This window comes from Spinacia oleracea, chromosome 4 (genome assembly GCF_020520425.1).
Source record: "Spinacia oleracea cultivar Varoflay chromosome 4, BTI_SOV_V1, whole genome shotgun sequence".
NCBI lineage: Eukaryota > Viridiplantae > Streptophyta > Magnoliopsida > Caryophyllales > Amaranthaceae > Spinacia > Spinacia oleracea.
Window position 1 is genome coordinate 147060148 of NC_079490.1, and position 20396 is coordinate 147080543.

The 20396-nt window shown below is 37.0% G+C and overlaps 2 protein-coding genes across 2 annotated transcripts; both read left to right on the forward strand.

Annotated features, from left to right (window-relative positions):
• Window positions 1-5019: 5019 nt before the first annotated feature.
• LOC130472003 (uncharacterized) lies at window positions 5020-5810 on the forward strand. Its single transcript, XM_056842406.1, has 2 exons — window positions 5020-5261; window positions 5495-5810. The coding sequence occupies exons 1-2, from the start codon at window positions 5020-5022 to the stop codon at window positions 5808-5810; spliced, it is 558 nt and encodes a 185-aa protein (XP_056698384.1).
• A 996-nt stretch (window positions 5811-6806) lies between these two features.
• Window positions 6807-18896, forward strand: LOC130472004 (uncharacterized). Its single transcript, XM_056842407.1, has 4 exons — window positions 6807-6970; window positions 11732-11850; window positions 13413-17660; window positions 18165-18896. Exons 1-4 carry the CDS (start codon window positions 6807-6809, stop codon window positions 18779-18781), a joined length of 5148 nt encoding a protein of 1715 aa, XP_056698385.1. The 3' UTR covers window positions 18782-18896.
• Window positions 18897-20396: the final 1500 nt, after the last annotated feature.

A 20396-nucleotide genomic window follows, 5' to 3' on the forward strand; every position in this document is an offset into this window, starting at 1 on the left:
TTATACAACCCAAATAAAATTTCAATCATAAGTTAAATAAACAACTACAGATTTAAATTTCAATCATAAAAGATAACATAATTCAAATTTCAATCATAAGTTTAACAATCTACATAATATTTCTTCAACATAAATAATTACTTAAACACAATCCAATAAGAATATAAATCAAATATAAACAATAAAATGCATTTACTATAAACATACACAAATTTATTCAATACAATTACTTACCGAGAGTACTAAATGCAGTAAAGAAAATCCTAAATGTAGGATAACTTAAAAACGTTACAAAATTAAAATGACCAAAATAACCTTTTTTTCTCCTGGCTCTCAGACTCCTATATTACGTCTTTTCCTAACTCTCTTCATCTCTTTTATGTGACCTTAGAAAAGCAAAAAGAAAATTCTGAGTATTGGGAAAAGATCTATTGACTATGGTACCTGCATCTATGTTTTTTTGGCAAATGCACCACTTTTGGGATGAACAACTCAAAGGCACCAAACCCCATATTTCAAATTTCATCAGCAACCCTTCACTGCGCAATTATAAACAAAGCTGCCAGATTGCTTAGTACCAAGCACATATGGTGTTGATGGTTTAAAGAAGCTTCTCAAACGAGATAAATAAAAAAGTTCACAAAACTATCCTAATACTACTGGACTTAGAATACCAATATTTCCACTGATATGCACTACATGGGTCAGCATTCAATACCAACTCTAATTGTACATATAATGTGACAAAGTTCTAATATATATCAAATACTTCCTTCACAAGTTGTTATGCAAGTCCATAAATTGAATTTGGTTGTTCTTTGTTGTTGCTAATAATATACTACGCGTAATAGTGTTTTTTTTAATGATATTAAGTTATTTTCATTTAGGGGAAAATGGATCTGCATATAGTACCCCCTTACTTACTACACAAATTCAATCTCTAAATTATTCGTTGTTTCTCATTAACATACATCAAATTAAATAGGGTGGATATATAAAGCCCATAATCAAGTAGCAAAATTACAACTCCATAAAATTTCCATACTTTTCTTGAATAAACTACCATAATAAGTCATTAATTCAACAAAATTAGAAGAGAAAAAAGGTTACCTCCAAAGATCAGATCGCAGAGTTCACAGAGAAAAACTACATTTGATATAAACAACAAAGTTAGGGTTTGAAAAATTGAATCATTATATCATGACAAATTAAGAACAAAGGTTACCTGGGGTGGGAAATCATGGAGGGTGTCCGGCTGGGTGGTCCGGCTGGGTGGTCCGGCTGCTTGCGCCAAAGCCCAGCTCGCTAGGGGGGACCGTTCGCGGCCGAGCTTAAAGGTAGGACCGTGCGCGGCTGGGAGGGTGAAGGCGCCGGCGGTTAGGGACGCTGAATCGATGCGGGTGACGGCGCCGGCGGGTTAGGGTGGGAGGTGCGGCGGTTTCTCCCAAATTGTGGAGCTTGTGTACTTTTTTTTTTAATTTTCTGGAATAACGAACGAGGATTTGGAATCCTAAGTTGGTCGGCAACTTGGAATGAATGTTGCTGTCATTATTTTTTTTATAAAGAATTAACGATCGGTAAATTGGTCGGAGGTATTAAAATAGCAGTCGTTAAAATTTTAAGTGTATGTTGAAAATAGTCGTGTTTTTAGCGACTGCTACTTGGTCGGAAAGGGAGATAAAACAGTCGACAAATTAACGACTGCTGAAAATCGGTCGATAAATTAAAAAGTTAACGACCGCTACTCTTTTGGTCGGTAAATTAACGACTGTTTGCTCTTTCGGTCGGTAAATTATGTTTTACTGGCTACTTTTTTGGCGGTCGGTAAAATAAGTTGGTAATCACGCGCTTTTTTGTAGTGCCCGCTTGTTAGTAGGCAATGTCGGGTTATCTCAAATAGTGTTTTTGAGAAGGAACAATAGGAGTAATTTCACTTGAGTCTTGTTTGATCACAAGTCCTAAAGTAGTAAAATATTAAAGAGTTATTGTTGAATTGTTTAATTGTTCATTCGTTGTATGATTTTCTCTTGAGTCGCCTTGAACATAATATATTAATTAACGTAAAGTGTAACCCAAAAGAGCTACAAAACCCTTGGAACGTATATACCTTGAGTATGAACAATGGGGGGAGTCTTGCCGGAAAACTTGTACTCCTAGAATGATACAAGACGTTGTTTCATTCTCTTTTATGCCGTAGTGCATTGGAATTCCTGTCGGTATGGCCCGACTGTCGGTAGTATCCCGAATTATTTTGGTGTATGGTTGGCTCCCATCACCCTTTTCTTTCCTTTTGAGGATACTTTACTTTACCCGTTCGAAGCTACTTTTTATTAAACTGTGAGTCAAGAGTCGTGTCTCGTGTCGAGTCTTGTCTCCATGTTTACTTGTTTATTTTATGACTTTTGCATGTGGATTATCTATTTTGTCGAGTGAAGCATGTTAGGATAGAATGTTATTCTAGCTTGTTCGTACTCAGCTTTTGCTGACTTCGTGCTTCATGTCTTCTGGTCATGGCCTTTGCCTTAATGACCCTATGATGATCCATCAATTGAATTTGCGTTGTTGGGGAGTAGATTTAAATAAAGCAGGTTTGTAGAGATAACTTGCGGGAGAAGTTATCATGGGATTTCGAGTTGAGAGTTTTATTCTTCCGTACTTTATAAACTCTATTTTTATTTTAAAGTCATGACTATTACTATTTCAGTTAATGGATTTCAAATGGTTTGTTTTAGTTTGGGCCTCAACGGTTCCAACTTGTTTTAATGACCATTAATTATTTATTTAATATGTTTGAAAGTTAGTTAATTCCGCTGCGTAATTCTGGTAAATAGCCTTAGCCGTTATCACGGTGGCGGTAATATCTTGGTAATTCCTGTGTTTTAAGTTGGAAAATGTTTTATAAAAAGCAAGGAATTATTAGGGTGTTACAAAGTGGTATACTAGAGCTTAGTTTCATTCCTTCTTTGTAGTAAGTAATATTACAAAGTGGTAATCGGAGACTAAGGCTACTTTGTAGTAATCTATACTACAAAGTGGTATTTGCGGATCTTTAGGATTTTTGAAAATTGTTTTCCTAAATTCAAAATGCTATTTTGAGTACTCAATATTTTGAAAAGTCAAATACTAATTATTTTAAGTTATTTGAACATTTATCGATTTATTTTAATATTTTTCCGGATTTATTAAATTCGGACAATAGTCGAATTAAATTTTCAAAAAAATAAATAAAAAAAATCTTATTTATTTTCGGATTTTCCTAATTTAAAAAAAAAATTCGAAAATTCCGAATTAATTATTTATTTATTTAATTATTTAATTCTTTTAATTATTTTTTTGAAAATGATCGAATTAATTAAATTATTCGATTAATTATTTTAAATTTTTGATTTTAATTTCTAATAATTTCGTGAATATTTGAAGTTATTTATTTAAATTAAATTCGAAATTTTTTATTTCTTTTCTAAGTGAGGAATGGGTAGAATAAGAAGGGTATAATTAATCTAAGTATGCGTTTGATTCAAGTATGCCTTTCTAATCAAGTGTTTATGTGATTATGCCTTGATCTTTGTGATCTTTTAATTAAAGTTTGATCATGTTTGTTTTGCTTTATGTGATTAATTGCATCACGATTCATGATTAAGCATGTACTTGTGCATTGAAATTGTATGGCTCCACGAATTTAAACTATTTTCTCTCCTTGGGGGTTGAATTTGGTTGGGAACACGTTAGTGAGACTCTTAAGTGTGTGTTTTTAAGACTTAAGAATGTTGCCTTCAAAGTTTCCCAATCTAGGAAAGTTAGAGAACATTGATAGTGAGACTATACATTTGTATGTGAAGAAGACTGAGTTTGCATACAACTATTTTGGGACGCTTAAGAATTTGCCACATTTGTGTAAAAATTAATATTATTCCTGAGATGATTGTATATTGTTTACCCCATAGGATACCTTATATAGAGCTTAAGTATAAGTTTAGTGACATACATTTTGAGGATGATACACCTAACTGGAGGAAGTATGATACTGTAGATGGCAGATGAAGGTATGATACTGAGGTTATGACTACTATCATGGAATTAGCAGAAAGGTGCTATGAAGATGGTATATTTGCTATGGGATTAGGTCTAGGTGACATAGATTATGATGAGTATGAGATGGGGATAAAGATGATGATGATGATGATGATTGAGTATGAAATGGAAGAAAATGAGGAATTGAATGATGATGATCAAGTTGTTGAGGTTGGAATCTGAATCCGAATCCAGTGGTTTGTGAACCTATTATTGAAGTTGTCTAGTGGTTTTGGGATAGAACAGAAAGCTAATAATGATGTTAATAGAGTGTCACAATAGGATGATGAGGTTATGGATAAATATTCTGATCGGGAAGATAACAGGGATGATCTAGAGGATCAAGATTTTACTCCCAAGTATTATAGAGAAAGAGATGATAGGCGTGATGCCGCTAACATTTGAGTATTGTTTGACTTAGTAAGTTCTCCTAGTTAATGTTGAACAATGAAGTAGCGAAGCTACTATTTATGGTTTCAGTTGAACAAGTCGTTCATTGATTAAAGGATGTGGAATTCTCATTGAAGTTATAAGAGTACTTAGTTTTCTTTCAATATTAGTCTCTAAGTTTCTAAGCTTGTCTTAATTCAAGTGAGTTCGAACAATCAACGCAAAGGGATTATGTGTTTTATTTCTCGAATTAATTATTATTTAAGTGCATCGTGGTTAGTTTCCACTTAGCTATGTGGTTCGAACAAGTCAAGGGGGTGGCTAGTAGGTGGCTCCACTTTTCCCATCATGTTCGAAATTTTATGCATTGTTGCAAATTAATTTGATTGGTTTGTTGGTCTGTAACCTTAGTGTTGTCCATGTCAAACCCAGTCATTAAAGTGAGTCTTGGATGATCAAGGAATATCCAATATTGTTAGGCAACTAGCCTAAGTACTTCAGAACCTAGCAGAGACTAGGCAAAATTCAATTAATGACCCTGCTAGGGGAATGTTCAATATGGTAATCCAGAGTAATCTTCCACTGTACCAAGGGGAGTCTGACCCAAGTGTATTGGAGAACTGGCTTAGAAAGTTTGATAAATTGATGGTTGTTGTAAACTGTCCAGAGAACCTTAGGGATAATAGTGTTGTGTATTACCTTAGGGGAGAAGCTGATCTGTGGTGGAAAAGGTGTGAGAACGCTTTGAGAGCTACACCTAGATTTGGATGGGAATCATTCAAAGATGCCTTAAGCACCAAGTTTTACACACCATACCTGAAGAAGCAGAAAGCTCAAGAGTTCATCGAGTTGAAAATGGATGGTATGACTGTGACAGAGTACTATTCTAAGTTTATAGAGTTGTCTAGGTTTGCACCAGAAGTGGTGGCAACGGAGGAGCTTACAGCCCAAAGATTTGAGAGTGGGTTGACTATGGATTTGCAGTTGTTACTATCTGGAGAGACCTTTAATTCTCTAGATACTCTATATATAGGAAGGCTGCTCATCTGTGTGGACTACAGGTGAGGAAGAACATGATTGAAAGTGAAACTGGGAAAAAAGGAGAAAGGATGTTGGAAACCAGAGTCATTGAAATACCAATAGTTATAGCAACTGGTAGCATAGTAAAATGTACCGAGACTCATAGGAATGTGCCTCTGACCATAGCCAAAACCATTTTCCTTTCTAACCTGATTGAGTTTGAATTAGGGGAGTTGGATGTAATTTTAAGTATGGATTGGTTAGCCATGTTCAAAGCCAAGACTGACTGTGAGGAACGAAAAGGTTCATTTGAGATCTATCTTAGGTAAAGTAGTATCCTACCGTCATTTTGGTAAGCCTAGAAACATAACCATCACGGCAATGGAACTCGTGAAGTTAATCCATAAGGAAAATCCAGTATTCTTATGCAACGTGAGAGACCTCGATAAGGAAGTTAAGGATAAACCCGAGGACATTGCAGTAGTTAATGAGTTTTAGATGTGTTTCCGGAAGAGATCCCGAGAATACCTCCTAATCGACCTATTGACTTAGCACCTGAAAATGCACCTATTTTGAAAGCTCCATATAGAATAACTCCAGAAGAAGTGAGTGATTTGAAGGGTACATTTGAGGAATTGTTGGAGAAAATTTATATTATACCAAGTATAGCACAATGGGAGCATAAGTTGTGTTTGTGAAAAGAAGGACAGGAGTATGAGACCCTGTATAGCTTGTAGGGAAACCAATGAGGTCATAATTGAGAGCAAAGTATCCTTGCCTAGGATAGACACCTATTTTGACCAATTTAAAGAAGCACGAATTTTCTTGAAGATTGAATTGTGATCAGGTAATCATCGATTGAGAATTGCAGATAACAATATACCAAATGATGCATTTAGGACAAGATAAGGTTATTATGAGATCACTGTTATTCCATTTGAGTTGGCCAATGCACCTACCATATTCATGGACTTGAAGAATCGTGTGTTCCATGCATTTATGGATAAGTTTGTAGTGTTTTTCATAGATGATATCTTGGTGTACTCGAAGAGCAATAAAGAGCATGTTGAACATTTTAGGTCTATGTTAAGTACACTTAGGGATAACCAGTTCTATACCAAATTATTGATGTGCGAATTCTGGATGGAGAATGTCACATTTTGGGATATCTAGTGTCTAAAGAAGAAGTTGTAGTGAATCCTTCCAAGTTTAAAGTTGATAGTGAATGGCCTACACCAAAGTGTGTCACTGAAATTTGAAGTTTTCTTAGTTTAGTTTGATATTATAGCCGTTTTGTGCAAGACTTGTCTAGGATAGCCAAACCAATGACTACCTTCATGAAGAAACAAGCTAAGTTTGAGTGGAATGAGAATTGTGAGGAAGCATTCCAAGCTCTAAAGATGCGTTTGACAACCGCCCCAGTGTTAACTCTACCAGATGGAAATGACACCTACGAAGAGTATAGTAATGCATCAAAGAATGGTTTAGGGTGTGTGTTGATGCCGAACGGGAAGGTTATTGCGTATGCATCAAGGAAATTAAAACCGTACAAACCTAAGTACCCTACCCATGAAATAGAGCTAGCAGCCATATTGTTTGCATGGATGAGAATAAGGAGAATCAAATTGGAGATGTAAAGTTAGAACGAATCAAGGAAAATACTTTACAAGGAAAGGGACAGATTTTAAGATCCATGATGGTGGAATTTTAAGGTACAAAGGAAGGAGGTGTGTTCCTCAATGGTGGGAAGAGTTGAAGGAAAATCTCATGAGAGAAGGTCATAATACACCATATTTTGTTCACCTAGGCGGTGACAAGTTGTATAAGATCGGAAGAAGGTCTATTGGTGGCCAAGAATTAAGAATGAAGTAGCTGAGTTGTAGCTAGATATTTGACTTGTCAGAAGGTCAAAATAGAGCATAGAGACCTCAAGGAAAGGTTCAACCATTAGAATTTTCAAGTTGGAAATGAGACTGTATTTCAATGGACTTTGTCACTTGTTTGCCCAAGTCAAAGTTAGGAAATGACACCAATTGGGTTGTGGTAAATAGACTGACCAAGCCAGCAGTGTTTATACCAATGAAGGAGACCTAGAAAGATGGAGCAACTTGCTAAGGCTTACATTAGGTATGTTGTGAGACTACATGGAGTTCCTAAGGATATCGTGACAGATAGGGATTCCAGGTTTCTTTCAATCTTCTGGGAAAGTGTATAGAAGAACTTTGGCACGACATTGAAAATGAGTATAGTGTTCCATCCATCCACATATGGACAAACTGAGAGAACCATTTAGACACTTGAGGATATTCTTCATTCATGTGAAATTTATTTCCAAGGAAGTTGAGAAGATAGTTTAGATTTGACTGATTTTCCTATAACAATAGCTATCATGCCAGTATAGGAATGACAACATTTGAGGCCTTGTATGGAAGGAAATGTAGTATTCCACTGTGTTGGAATGGCATTAGTGAAACAATTGTGTTAGGACCTCAAATGATAGAGGACACAATGAACCAAATTAGAACTATTCAATAAAAGATTCAAGCAGCGCAAGATCGCCAAAAGAGCTATGCATACTTGACAAAAATTTCTAGTGGGTGACAAATTGTTACTCAAAGTTTCACCAATGAAAGGTGTTATGAGATTTGGCAAGAAAGGAAAGCTTAGCCCAAAGTATATAGGCCCATATGAAATCCTAGAATGGACAGGAAAGGTAGCTTATAGACTAGCCTTAACCATGGAATTGCATAGAGTGCATAATTAGTTTCATATATCTCAATTGAGAAAGTATGTTCCGGATAAGTCGCATGTGTTGCAACCGGAAACCATAGAATTGGACCAAATTTTATCTTTCGAGGAAAGACCAGTCAAAGTCCTGGATTGTAAAGTGCGTAGTACACGAACTAAGGGTGTTAATATTGTGAAAGTTTTATGGTCTAATGAAGTTTTGTGGTCCCGGGAAGCTGAGGTCGATATGAGAAAGAATTATCCCTAGCTATTTCCCGAGGGTAGTTGAGTTACGGGGCCGTAACTCGTTTCTTTTAAGGGGGGTAGAGTGCGGTAGAATTTCGCGCTTTTACCTTATTTTCCCTTATTTTGTGCTTAATTTAGTGCCTTCTATGGAAATTGCACTTCATATTATCATGTTGAATTACTTAAAGAGTACAACAACTAAAATATTTTTGCAAAGAAAACGCAATAAAGTCTCATAAAGTCTCAAGTTTTGTTTTCAAATTGTGATTTCCGTGCCCAAGTTTCGGGACGAAACTTCTTTTAAGGAGGGTAGATTGTAATACCTCGTATTTTTCTGTATTTATAAATATATTTTATTATATTTATAGAGTATTTTTATGATTTTTAGAATTTAAATCGCATTTAAATATTATTTAAATGTATTTTTAATTAATTAGAATATTTATTATTTTTAATTAATTACCAAACGAATTTATTATTTCATTGGGAATTTAATTGGGTTTCAAAAGTAAAAGGATTTTAAATTAATCTAGCCCAATCCAATTCCAAGTTCAAGTCCAAACAAATTAAGCAAGCCCATCTTATGTTTAATGAAGCCCGAAAGGGAATTCTAAAGCCTAGCCCATCTTGGAGTTTCCCAAGCCTATAAATATAAGTGATCACCCTCAAAATCCCTCACTATTATTCATTAAACCTAAAAGTAAAACCCTAACCCTGAATTCCTCTTTCTTTCGTCGAACTTATGTTTGACCGTTTTTCTCCTACTTACGTTCGTTTTCAGAAAAATATTTCTTCTTCAACGTTGTAGATCTAGAAAAGTTCTTGAAGTTTGCCTCAAGAATCAATCGATTCCGAGTTATATATTAGAAGTTATGAGCGTTCTAAAATCCAGCTGCAATAATTTTTCTCTTCTCCTCCCTCCGCCCTTGTCTTCGGCCGCAAGCAAGCCACGAGCTTGGCTCGCCCCTGCCTTTGACGAGTGCTGCCTTGTGCCGCTGCCCACACGCAACACAATTGTGTTGTGTGTGTGTTTTGTTGTTGTTTATCGTTCATACCCCGTAAACTTTTAACCTTTTCCAAATTCTGTTTTTAAATTATTAAATTATTATTATTGTTTTGGATTATTTAAATTGTTGGCAATGGGTATGAACACCGTATTATGATGTTTTTCGTATTTGAATTCATGAGGTTGATTTTAATTAGAAGAGTTATTATTTTCAGATTTAATATAATAATAAAGTGTCAATTTTTATTATCAAAACGTAGTTTTTATGATTGTTTATTACTAGGGTTTTAATCCCAACGGTATAGGCAATTGATTTACATAATTTAGTGATGATTTAAATTATTGGAATCAATCTTAATTTTCAGATTTATTATAAAGCTTTAAAGTGTTGATTTTTAATGATTTTAAGGTCAAAAGTCAATGTTTTTGATACTAGGGCTCGAGTCGACTATTTGAGACTATCAATTTAATGAATAACGATTTATTTCTAATTAAAACAAAGGTTTTAGAATCTTAAATAGTTGCTGGAAATTTAGTAAACATGGATAATAATTAAGTTTCTCCATTTTGTTTATAGGAGTTGATTTCTAGCTTTGAGTCATGATTCGCATAGTGGCCCCGTACTTAGGTATTCCAGGTACGTACAAGACTAGGGTGACCACCCATCCCTTGAGGACTTTAAGAAGTGTATTGAATGCGAATCATGTGAACTTATATGTTGGTAATTCATGTTTGATGATTGAGAATGCATATGTTATTATGAATTCATGTTTAATGTTGAGAAAAAGCATGTTATTGTTATTGTTGAATCTATGTGAACGAGCATGTTATGAATTGAATTATGCTTTATAGATTCTATTGAACTATCATGTTATGGACTTTTATAATCGTTGAATTATGTCAAGCATGTTGTTCAAGTTGGTTTGCATGTATGAGTAGTGCGCATGCAAGTTGTTATTATTATTATTATGATATAGTACAGGATGTCTAGCATAATTATTGAGCCAGTCGAATATTGTCGTAGAGCAATATATATTCTACCAAGGGGTAGAATATGTTAGAGAGTCTATGTGAATTGAATTAAGGACAATTCGTGCTAAGGGCACACACCGCTTGTTAATAGGCAATGTCGGGTTATCTCAAACAGTGTTTTTGAGAAGGAACAATAGGAGTAATTTCACTTGAGTCTTGTTTCATCACAAGTCCTAAAGTAGTAAAATATTAAAGAGTCATTGTTGAATTTTTTAATTGTTCATTCGTTGTTTTATTGTGTCTTGAGTCGCCTTGAACATAATATATTAATTAACGTAAAGTGTAACTCAAAAGAGCTTCAAAACTCTTGGAACGTATATGCCTTGAGTATGAACAATGGGGGGAGTCTTGCCGGAAAACTTGTACTCCTAGAATGATACAAGACATTGTTTCATTCTCTTTTATGACGTAGTGCATTGGAATTCCTGTCGGTATGGCCCGACTGTCGGTAGTAGCCCGACTTATTTTGGTGTATGGTTGGCTCCCATCACCCTTTTCTTTCCTTTTGAGGATACTTTACTTTACCTGTTCGAAGCTACTTTTTATTAAACTGTGAGTCAAGAGTCGTGTCTCGTGTCGAGTCTTGTCTCCATGTTTACTTGTTTATTTTATGGCTTTTGCATGTGGATTATCTATTTTGTCGAGTGAAGCATGTTAGGATAGAATGTTATTCTAGCTTGTTCGTACTCAGCTTTTGCTGACTTCGTGCTTCATGTCTTCTGGTCATGGCCTTTGCCTTAATGACCCTATGATGATCCATCAATTGAATTTGCGTTGTTGGGGAGTAGACTTAAATAAAGCAGGTTTGTAGAGATAACTTGCGGGAGAAGTTATCATGGGATTTCGAGTTGAGAGTTTTATTCTTCCGTACTTTATAAACTCTATTTTTATTTTAAAGTCATGACTATTACTATTTCAGTTAATGAATTTCAAATGGTTTGTTTTAGTTTGGGCCTCAACGGTTCCAACTTGTTTTAATGACCATTAATTATTTATTTAATATGTTTGAAAGTTAGTTAATTCCGCTGCGTAATTCTGGTAAATAGCCTTAGCCGTTATCACGGTGGCGGTAATATCTTGGTAATTCTTGTGTTTTAAGTTGGAAAATATTTTATAAAAAGCAAGGAATTATTAGGGTGTTACATTTGGCTTTTCCCCAGGCGGAATTTTCTTTCAACAATGTTGTACACTCGGCCACGGGGAAATCACCATTTTTCTAGTTTACACCTCTGTTTCTAGGCATGGGGTTGATCTGATTAAGTTGCCTAAGACACTTGGACTTGGTGTAGCAGCGAGGAACATGGCTGAAGAGATTGTAGTTGTTAAAGAAGATGTCAAGGCTAAGTTGCATGCTACAGGTGATAACACAATAATATACGCATTTTATGTGTCATATTAGTCCATTGTTTGTCTTATTTCTTTCATATTTTAATCTTAAAGTGTCATTATTCGTTATTTTCGATGTTTCTCTCCTCGTGTTTGTTTTATTTTGTTTTGTAGGAAGTAGCTCAAGTTGGTAGACCTCGGAGAAGATGTTGGTAGAGCGAGTACGTTGTTTAGGAGTCACCCACGTTTACAAAGTGTTTACATCGTGATACAAACAAGACTTCAAGACAAATACAAGAACACCGGGCAGCCAATACCACGGCATGCCCGCGGCATACTGTACATGCCACACCCGAGTTGTGGTAGTCTTCCTTCAATCCCGTATTAAACGTTTAATGAGCAAATTATTAGAGTTTAATAACTAGTATACTTCTTATTATATCTTGGTATAAATACAAATAGTGTAGAAGACCTAAACTCGGCTGGGATAATTGGTATTCGGGGACGCCGCTTATTGCTTGGAGCTGCGTTTTCTTTGTTCGTTGTTTTTCTGTTCATTAATTACGTAAGTTTGGTTGGGTTTTGATGCCTGCCACAAGGAAACAAAGTTTTTGACAATTAATTGACAAGTAATATTTCTTTTCCTTTTTTTCTCTTTAATTTTATCTATTAGCTATATTTTCTTTTTGCTTTAATCATTAATTATGTTTTCCTTCTTAGTTTACTTTTGTTGTTTAATTAATATGTGTGAGTAGACTATAATCTAGGGTTAAGTAAACCCTAATAATGATTAACGTATGATTTATTCTTTTAATCCCCAAATTAATTGTTTAATTGTTCTTGCTTAATTGATTGTATAATTTCCAATACTAGATTAGGGATAATTAGTATTGTTATCATTCCATTGTCTTTATCGTAACGGGAGTTGGGTTTTGACGGATTTGAATATTTCAATTAAGGACATGAATTTCTCCACGGGAGTAGGTAGAAGGGATTGTTAGGAAATTATGGTATTGAGTTTAATGTCTTTAATTTGCATGATTCCACGGGAGTAGGTCTTGATTGCATATTAGGGAAGCCATTGATACTCGGGAGAGGTTTATGGTATTATATAAGTTTTACCTTTCCTTGTGAACATTTATTTAATTAGTTTGGGGTAGGAATTTATCTTTACATTGATTATGCTAGTGGTGATGCTTAACTCTAGGTGTTTTTAATCCTTGATTTTAGTCTTATTATTAATTACGTTCTTATCTAGAATTAGTTTAATTATTCACTCTCAATCATTGTTTGGTTACTACTTAGTATTAATTCAAGTCAGTTTAGCTAGTTTTTAATACATTAGTCTCTTGGGATTCGACCCTTACTTACCCGACTACATAGTTAGGAGGTCTAGTTAGGTTATTTTTGATAGGCACGCGACAGCCTTGTCAAATTTTGGCGCCGTTGCCGGGGACTAACGGTATTAAATTAGTTATTTTTGATTTATTTCTACTAAGTATTTTTGATTTGGTTAGTGGCTTCGGCTATTGCTCCTTGTTTATCTGATATTTTGTTTCCAGTTTCCTTTGTTGCATGCAAACTCGACGTGCAGGCTCACAGAGTTTGATTCCTATTGATCTTGAAATCGAGGCCACTGCACGCAAGCAAGGGGGTAGAAGGAGACAGAACAAGAACAAGAAGAAGGATACAATGGGTGACGAAGCACCAGCCAAATCTCTCTGGGAATATGGTATACCAGATACAACTACTGGTGTACTTTCTAGTATTGTCAGACCAGCTGTCACTGCTGCACACTTTGAACTGAAGCCTCAATTTATTCAGTTCATCTCCAATGATTCATTCTCAGGCTCGCCTAATGACTGTCCTGTAAGTCATATTGATAACTTTCTGGAGAAGTGTGACACTATGAAGATCAACAATGTCACTGATGAGGCCATTAGGCTACGACTTTTCCCTTTTTCTCTGCGGGATAGAGCCAAGGAGTGGTTGAAAGATGAAGGTACAGGCTCGTTTGATACATGGGATAAATTGGTCAAGGCATTCTTGGTGAAATTTCTGGACCAAGAGAAGACTTCTAGAATGAGAAATGAGTTAACCACCTTTCGTCAAGCTGAAGATGAGTCATTGTATGAGTCTTGGAGAAGATTTAAACGTTTGCAAAGGCAATGTCCTCATCACGGGATTCCAGAGTGGCTCTTAATCCAAGCTTTCTATAATGGGTTGACGCATGAGTATCGGATCTACATTGATGCTGCATCAGGTGGCTCTATCACTGCAAAGGTTCCATCTGAAGCTAAGGCATTAATTGAGAAAATGGCAGCTAATGACAACTATCACCCAGGTGGTCGGAACAGTGCTAAAAAGGGAGGTAAATATAATGTTGATGCTTTAACCATGTTGACCAGTACTGTGCAGGCACTATCTCAAAAGTTTGATCAATTTCAAACTGGGTCATCTACGGTAGCTTCATGTGAAGTATGTGGAATACAAGGACATATTGCTAATGATTGTCAAATCAATAATGCTGGGTTGACAATTGAACAAGCCAATGCTCTTTACAACAACAATAACCAGAGACGGCCATTTGATCCTTATTCCAATACATACAACGAGGGGTGGAAGCACAATCCTGCATTCTCATACAAGAACACTCAAAATCAGCTTAATCCACCACCACCGCGCAACAACTTCAATCAACCTCCAGGTTTTCAAGCTAGACCACCTTTCAACCAGCAATCTTTCAATCAACAGGCCCCTCCACAACCAAAGTCCAATTTGGAAGCTATGGTTGAGTCTCTTGCTGCCTCACAACTTAAGCAAGACAAGTATTGGGAAGGGCAGATGAAGCAAAAAGATTTCCTTGCTACCTCAATTCAACAAATTCAAGCTCAGAACAAGCTCATGGAGAGTCAGATAAGTCAACTTGATCACCAAGTAGGTCAATTCTCAAAGACTCCAGGCCAATTTCCGGGAAATACTGAGCAACCGCCTAAGGGCCAGATGAATGCTGTAACTTTGAGGAATGGTAGAGTATTAGAAGACCTTCCACCAAAGGAACCTCAAAAGAAAGTGATTGTGGTAGAAGAAGAGAAAGATGAATCTGAAAAAGTGGTTGAAGAAGAAAAAAAGGAACCGATTGTTTCTCCCATTGAGCCATACAAGCCACCTGTTCCTTTTCCACAGAGACTAGCACAGGCTAAGCTAGAGAAGAAATATGGGAAGTTCCTTGAGGTCCTGAAGAAGCTGCACATCAACATCCCTTTCCTGGATGCTATCTCAGAGATGCCTTCTTATGCTAAGTTCTTAAAAGACATGCTCTCAAATAAGAGGAAGATTGAAGAGAATACAACTGTTTCATTGACAGCTGAGTGTAGTGCCATTTTGCAGAACAAGCTTCCAAAGAAGCTAGGAGATCCAGGCAGTTATTCTATTCCTGTCAAGCTTGGTGATATTGAGATCAAGAAAGCATTATGTGATCTTGGGGCAAGTGTGAGTCTTATGCCCTTGTCAATCTGCAAGAAGCTTAATATGGGTGAACTGAAGCCCACACGCATCTCCCTACAACTGGCGGATAGAACAGTTAAGTTTCCCCTTGGTATCCTTGAAGATGTTCCACTCCGAGTAGGAAAATTCTTCATTCCATGTGATTTTGTTGTGATGGAAATGGAGGAAGATGCACAGGTTCCCATCATACTTGGAAGACCCTTTTTGGCCACTGCTGGAGCCATAATTGATATGAAGAATGGGAAGATCACCTTTGAAGTGGGTGACGAGAAGATGGAGTATACACTCACAAACTCCATGGGTTCTCCTTCTATGGGAGAAACTATCTATAGGGTGGATGCTCTTGATGAGGCGATAGAAGCTAAGGCTTTCAGTTTGCAACTTGATGATTCGCTACAGACAGTCTTGATGGGCAGTGCAGATGAAGAGGATTGGGAGACTAGGGAGTACAAGAGGCTCTTGGAAGAGACACGAGCTTTAGCATCTGAAAATCCTATCAAGGAGGTGTTTAAACCGAGAGAATATAAGGAGAGTCCCACGCCTCCTGAGGTAGAGTTGAAACCCCTTCCCTCTAATTTAAAGTATGTTTTCTTGGGTTCTAATGATACATACCCTGTTATTGTTAATGCTGAACTTGATGACATTCAGATTGAGCAATTGCTTACTGTTTTGAGAAAATATAAGAATGTCATTGGGTACACCATTGATGATATTAAGGGGATTAACCCTTCATCTTGCATGCATAAAATCATTCTTGAGGACGATCATGCTTCTTCTATTGAACCTCAAAGGAGACTTAATCCTAACATGAGGGATGTAGTCAGGAAAGAAGTTGTTAAATTGCTTGATGCAGGTATAATCTACCCTATCTCAGATAGTAAGTGGGTTAGCCCGGTGCAAGTAGTTCCAAAAAAAGGAGGTATGACCGTTGTCAAGAATGATAAAGGTGAGCAAATTCCCACTAGAACTGTGACAGGGTGGCGCATATGCATTGATTATAGGAGATTGAATAAAGCCACCCGAAAAGATCATTTCCCCCTCCCATTTATTGATCAGATGTTAGAGAGGTTGGCAAAGCATTCCTTTTTCTGTTGGTTAGATGGATATTCAGGCTTTTTCCAAATTCCTATCCATCCTGACGATCAGGAAAAGACTACTTTCACATGCCCTTATGGTACTTATGCTTATCGTAGGATGCCATTTGGATTATGTAATGCTCCTGCCACCTTTCAAAGATGCATGATGGCAATTTTCTCAGGTCTTATTGAGAACTCTATGGAAGTATTTATGGATGACTTCTCTGTCTATGGAACATCTTTTGATGTTTGTCTTGATAATTTGGAAAAGGTGCTCCATAGATGTCAAGAAGTCAATCTAGTTCTCAATTGGGAAAAGTGCCATTTCATGGTACAACAGGAAGTCGTTTTAGGTCATGTTGTTTCTCATAGGGGCATCGAAGTTGATAGAGCAAAGATAGAGGTCATTGAGCGCTTACCACCTCCCAACTCCGTAAAAGGGGTAAGGAGTTTCCTTGGTCATGCGGGCTTTTATCGTCGTTTTATCAAGGACTTTTCAAAAATTGCTCGGCCTCTAACTGAACTTTTATGCAGAGATGTCCCCTTTGTTTTTACTGATGCTTGCACTGAGGCTTTTGACAGGCTAAATCAAGCTCTCATATCTGCCCCTATCATTCAGTCACCTGACTGGAATCTTCCATTTGAGATCATGTGTGATGCCAGTGACTATGCAGTGGGGGCAGTGTTGGGCCAGAGGAAGGATGGCAAGCTACATGCAATCTACTATACGAGCAAGACTCTTGCCCCAGCACAAATGAACTATGCCACAACAGAGAAAGAGTTATTAGCAGTAGTGTATGCTATGGAGAAGTTTCGGTCCTATCTGGTTGGATCGAAGGTGATAGTTCACACGGATCACGCAGCACTGAAGTACTTGATGAGTAAGAAAGATGCTAAGCCTCGTTTGATTCGTTGGATTTTGCTACTCCAAGAATTTGACTTGGAAATTAGGGACAAGAAGGGAGCCGAAAATGTTGTTGCTGATCATCTCTCCCGACTTGTCCTTGAGGGTGAAAGTGACGAGGATCTCCCTATTGATGATTCATTTCCTGATGAGAAACTCCTAGTTATAGCTACTACAGAGATCCCATGGTATGCTGATATAGCCAATTATCTGGCTTGTGGTACTATTCCTCACGGTTATTCATCACAGCAAAAGAAAAAATTCTTTAAAGAGGTGAGAAGACATTTCTGGGACGACCCTTTTCTTTATAAGTCTTGTGCAGATGGGGTGATTCGGAGGTGCATTCCAGAAAATGAGGTACCATTTATTATTTCACATTGTCATGAATTACCTTGTGGAGGACATGCGGGTACTACTAAGACTTCTGCGAAGATTCTACAGTGTGGTTTTCACTGGCCAAGCCTTTTCAAAGATGTTCATCAACATGTCAAGTCTTGCGATCGTTGTCAACGAACTGGCAACATCTCTAAGAGGAATGAAATGCCTCTTAATAATATTCTCGAGGTTGAACTGTTTGATGTATGGGGAATTGATTTCATGGGGCCGTTCCCTTCTTCCTATGGGAACAAGTATATCTTGGTTGTTGTGGACTATGTCTCGAAATGGGTTGAAGCGATAGCTACTCCAACCAACGATGCTCGTGTGGTAAGCAAGTTCTTTAAGAAAACTATTTTTCCTCGTTTCGGCATACCACGAGTGTTGATCAGTGACGGAGGCCAGCATTTCTTGGAAAATCGGTTTGAGGCAATGCTTAAGAAATATGGAGTACATCATCGTGTGGGGTTATCATACCACCCACAAACTAGTGGTCAAGTAGAAATTTCTAACCGGGAAATCAAAACCATCTTGGAAAAGACGGTTGCGAGAACAAGGAAAGATTTGTCTGCGAAAATTGATGATGCACTTTGGGCGTACAGGACTGCTTTTAAAACACCTATTGGTACGACTCCATATAGACTTGTGTATGGTAAGGCTTGTCATCTTCCTGTTGAGTTGGAACACCGTGCGTTTTGGGCTATCAAAGCTCTTAATTTTGACTCTCAAGCAGCAGGCGAGAAAAGACTCCTACAACTTAATGAGCTAGATGAGCTTCGACTAGATGCTTATGAAAGTTCAAGGTTGTACAAGGAGAAAACGAAAAGATGGCATGACAAGCATATTTTGAGAAGAGAGTTTAAGGAAGGCGACTTAGTTCTCCTCTTTAACTCTAGATTAAAACTTTTTCCTGGCAAACTTCGCTCTAGATGGTCGGGACCGTTCCGAGTCAGTAAGGTTTTCCCTTATGGTTCAATAGAGCTCTGGAACAGACAAAATGGAACTTTTAAGGTGAACGGTCAAAGAGTGAAACACTACAGAGTTGGAGACCCTATTGACGAGAGTGTTGATATCACACTTTCCGAACCTTCACCGGAATGAGTTATAAAGGAGGTCGAGCTTATGACCTTATAAACAAGCGCTTTTGGGAGGCAACCCAACTAATTTCTAATTAATTTCTTTTCTTCTTCTACTTTATTTGTTTATCAACTTTTGCTAAAATAAAAAAAAAAAAACAAAATAAAAAAATATAGAAAACCGAAAAAACCCAAAATATTTTGTTTTATACTACTAACCTTCCTACGTTAGATTAATTTACTTTAGTTAGATCCCTTTAGTATTTTTCATCTTCTTTTTATTAATTTATTTTACCTTTTTATCTTAGGATTAGAATATACTAATATAATGTCTTTTGTCATTTAGTGTAGTACTTTATTTCATTTCTCTGTTTTGCGTGTAATATTGTTGTAGGTGACCCATTACCCTATGTTAGCCTGCAACACTGTAATTCCCACAATATAGGACTAGGATTAATTCATATATTTTCCTTTCTCATTATTTAATGTTAATCTTTGTTTTTTTTTTTTTTCTTTTTTTTCTTTGTCTTCTTTCTCCTTATTTGCAGGTAATTATTTTTCTGAAGCAAGAGAAGCATACAGCTTGCGACAACGACGACGCTGTGGGTAGTAGTCACAGGCCACATACTTTTCGTGAGTTCCAGTACACCCCACGGTGCTGCCGCGAAGCTATGCTTCTTGCCACTAGGAGACTGTGATCCTATCTGATAGAATTAAAGAAAAGAGAGAATCTAAGAGCAACTTACAGCGGACTCCGCTGCCTCACCGCGGCACAGAGACCCGAACCCCGGTCTGACTGCGGCCCATCGTAAATCATCATTAAAAAGGGGGTAAAGAGTCTTAACATCAGTGAATCTCTTGGAATCGTATTCCCTTCAGGTTCTCCTCCTCCTTTGAAGATACTTGCCCCTTCTTGATTTCGAAAATCAGCAAAACCCCTCTGCTGTGAGTTAGTACTTTTTCCCAATCTGATTTTATAGGACTCAACTAGTTTTGCTGTGTATAACTCCCTGGCTGCGATTTGGTGTGCCAATTTTAACTATTGTGACGTAACTTGAGGGGGTGGCGTTTCTTCGGTTTTGCACATTACCCGTACAACGAGTATTTTGGCGATCGATCTTACACAAATTTCGTCCGTGAGTTGCGTATGGTCTGTTGTTGTTCTTCTTTTGGGGCATAAATTTGATATCTTTGGCAAGTGTATTCGAAGGTGGTGGTGCATACTTTCAATTTCGGCGAATAAACGAAGTGGGCACTTTCAGTTTTGAGTTTCTGGGAGAGTTTCAATTTGTGTTTATACCCAATTTGTGGAGCGTGTGCGAAGGTTGTTCAAGAAATTGGTGTTTTGACTTTTGATTATTGTGATTTGCATTGAGTATCATATTGATGGCTCCGTCTAAGCAAAAAACGTCCCTTGCATCTTCAAATCCTAGGGTGAAAAAAATTTCTAAGGGTAAAAGCTCCGTTTCTAAAGCTACATCTTGTGTATCTAAGGGTAAAGTATCAACTCCATCATCAAGTGAAAAAGAGCAAGTGGTAATTAATTACTATGATATTAAATTTGTGGATGATGAACATAAGAAGAAGTATGAGAGATTGTTTGTGAGAGGAGTAACTACTACTCGTTATTGCGACATTGA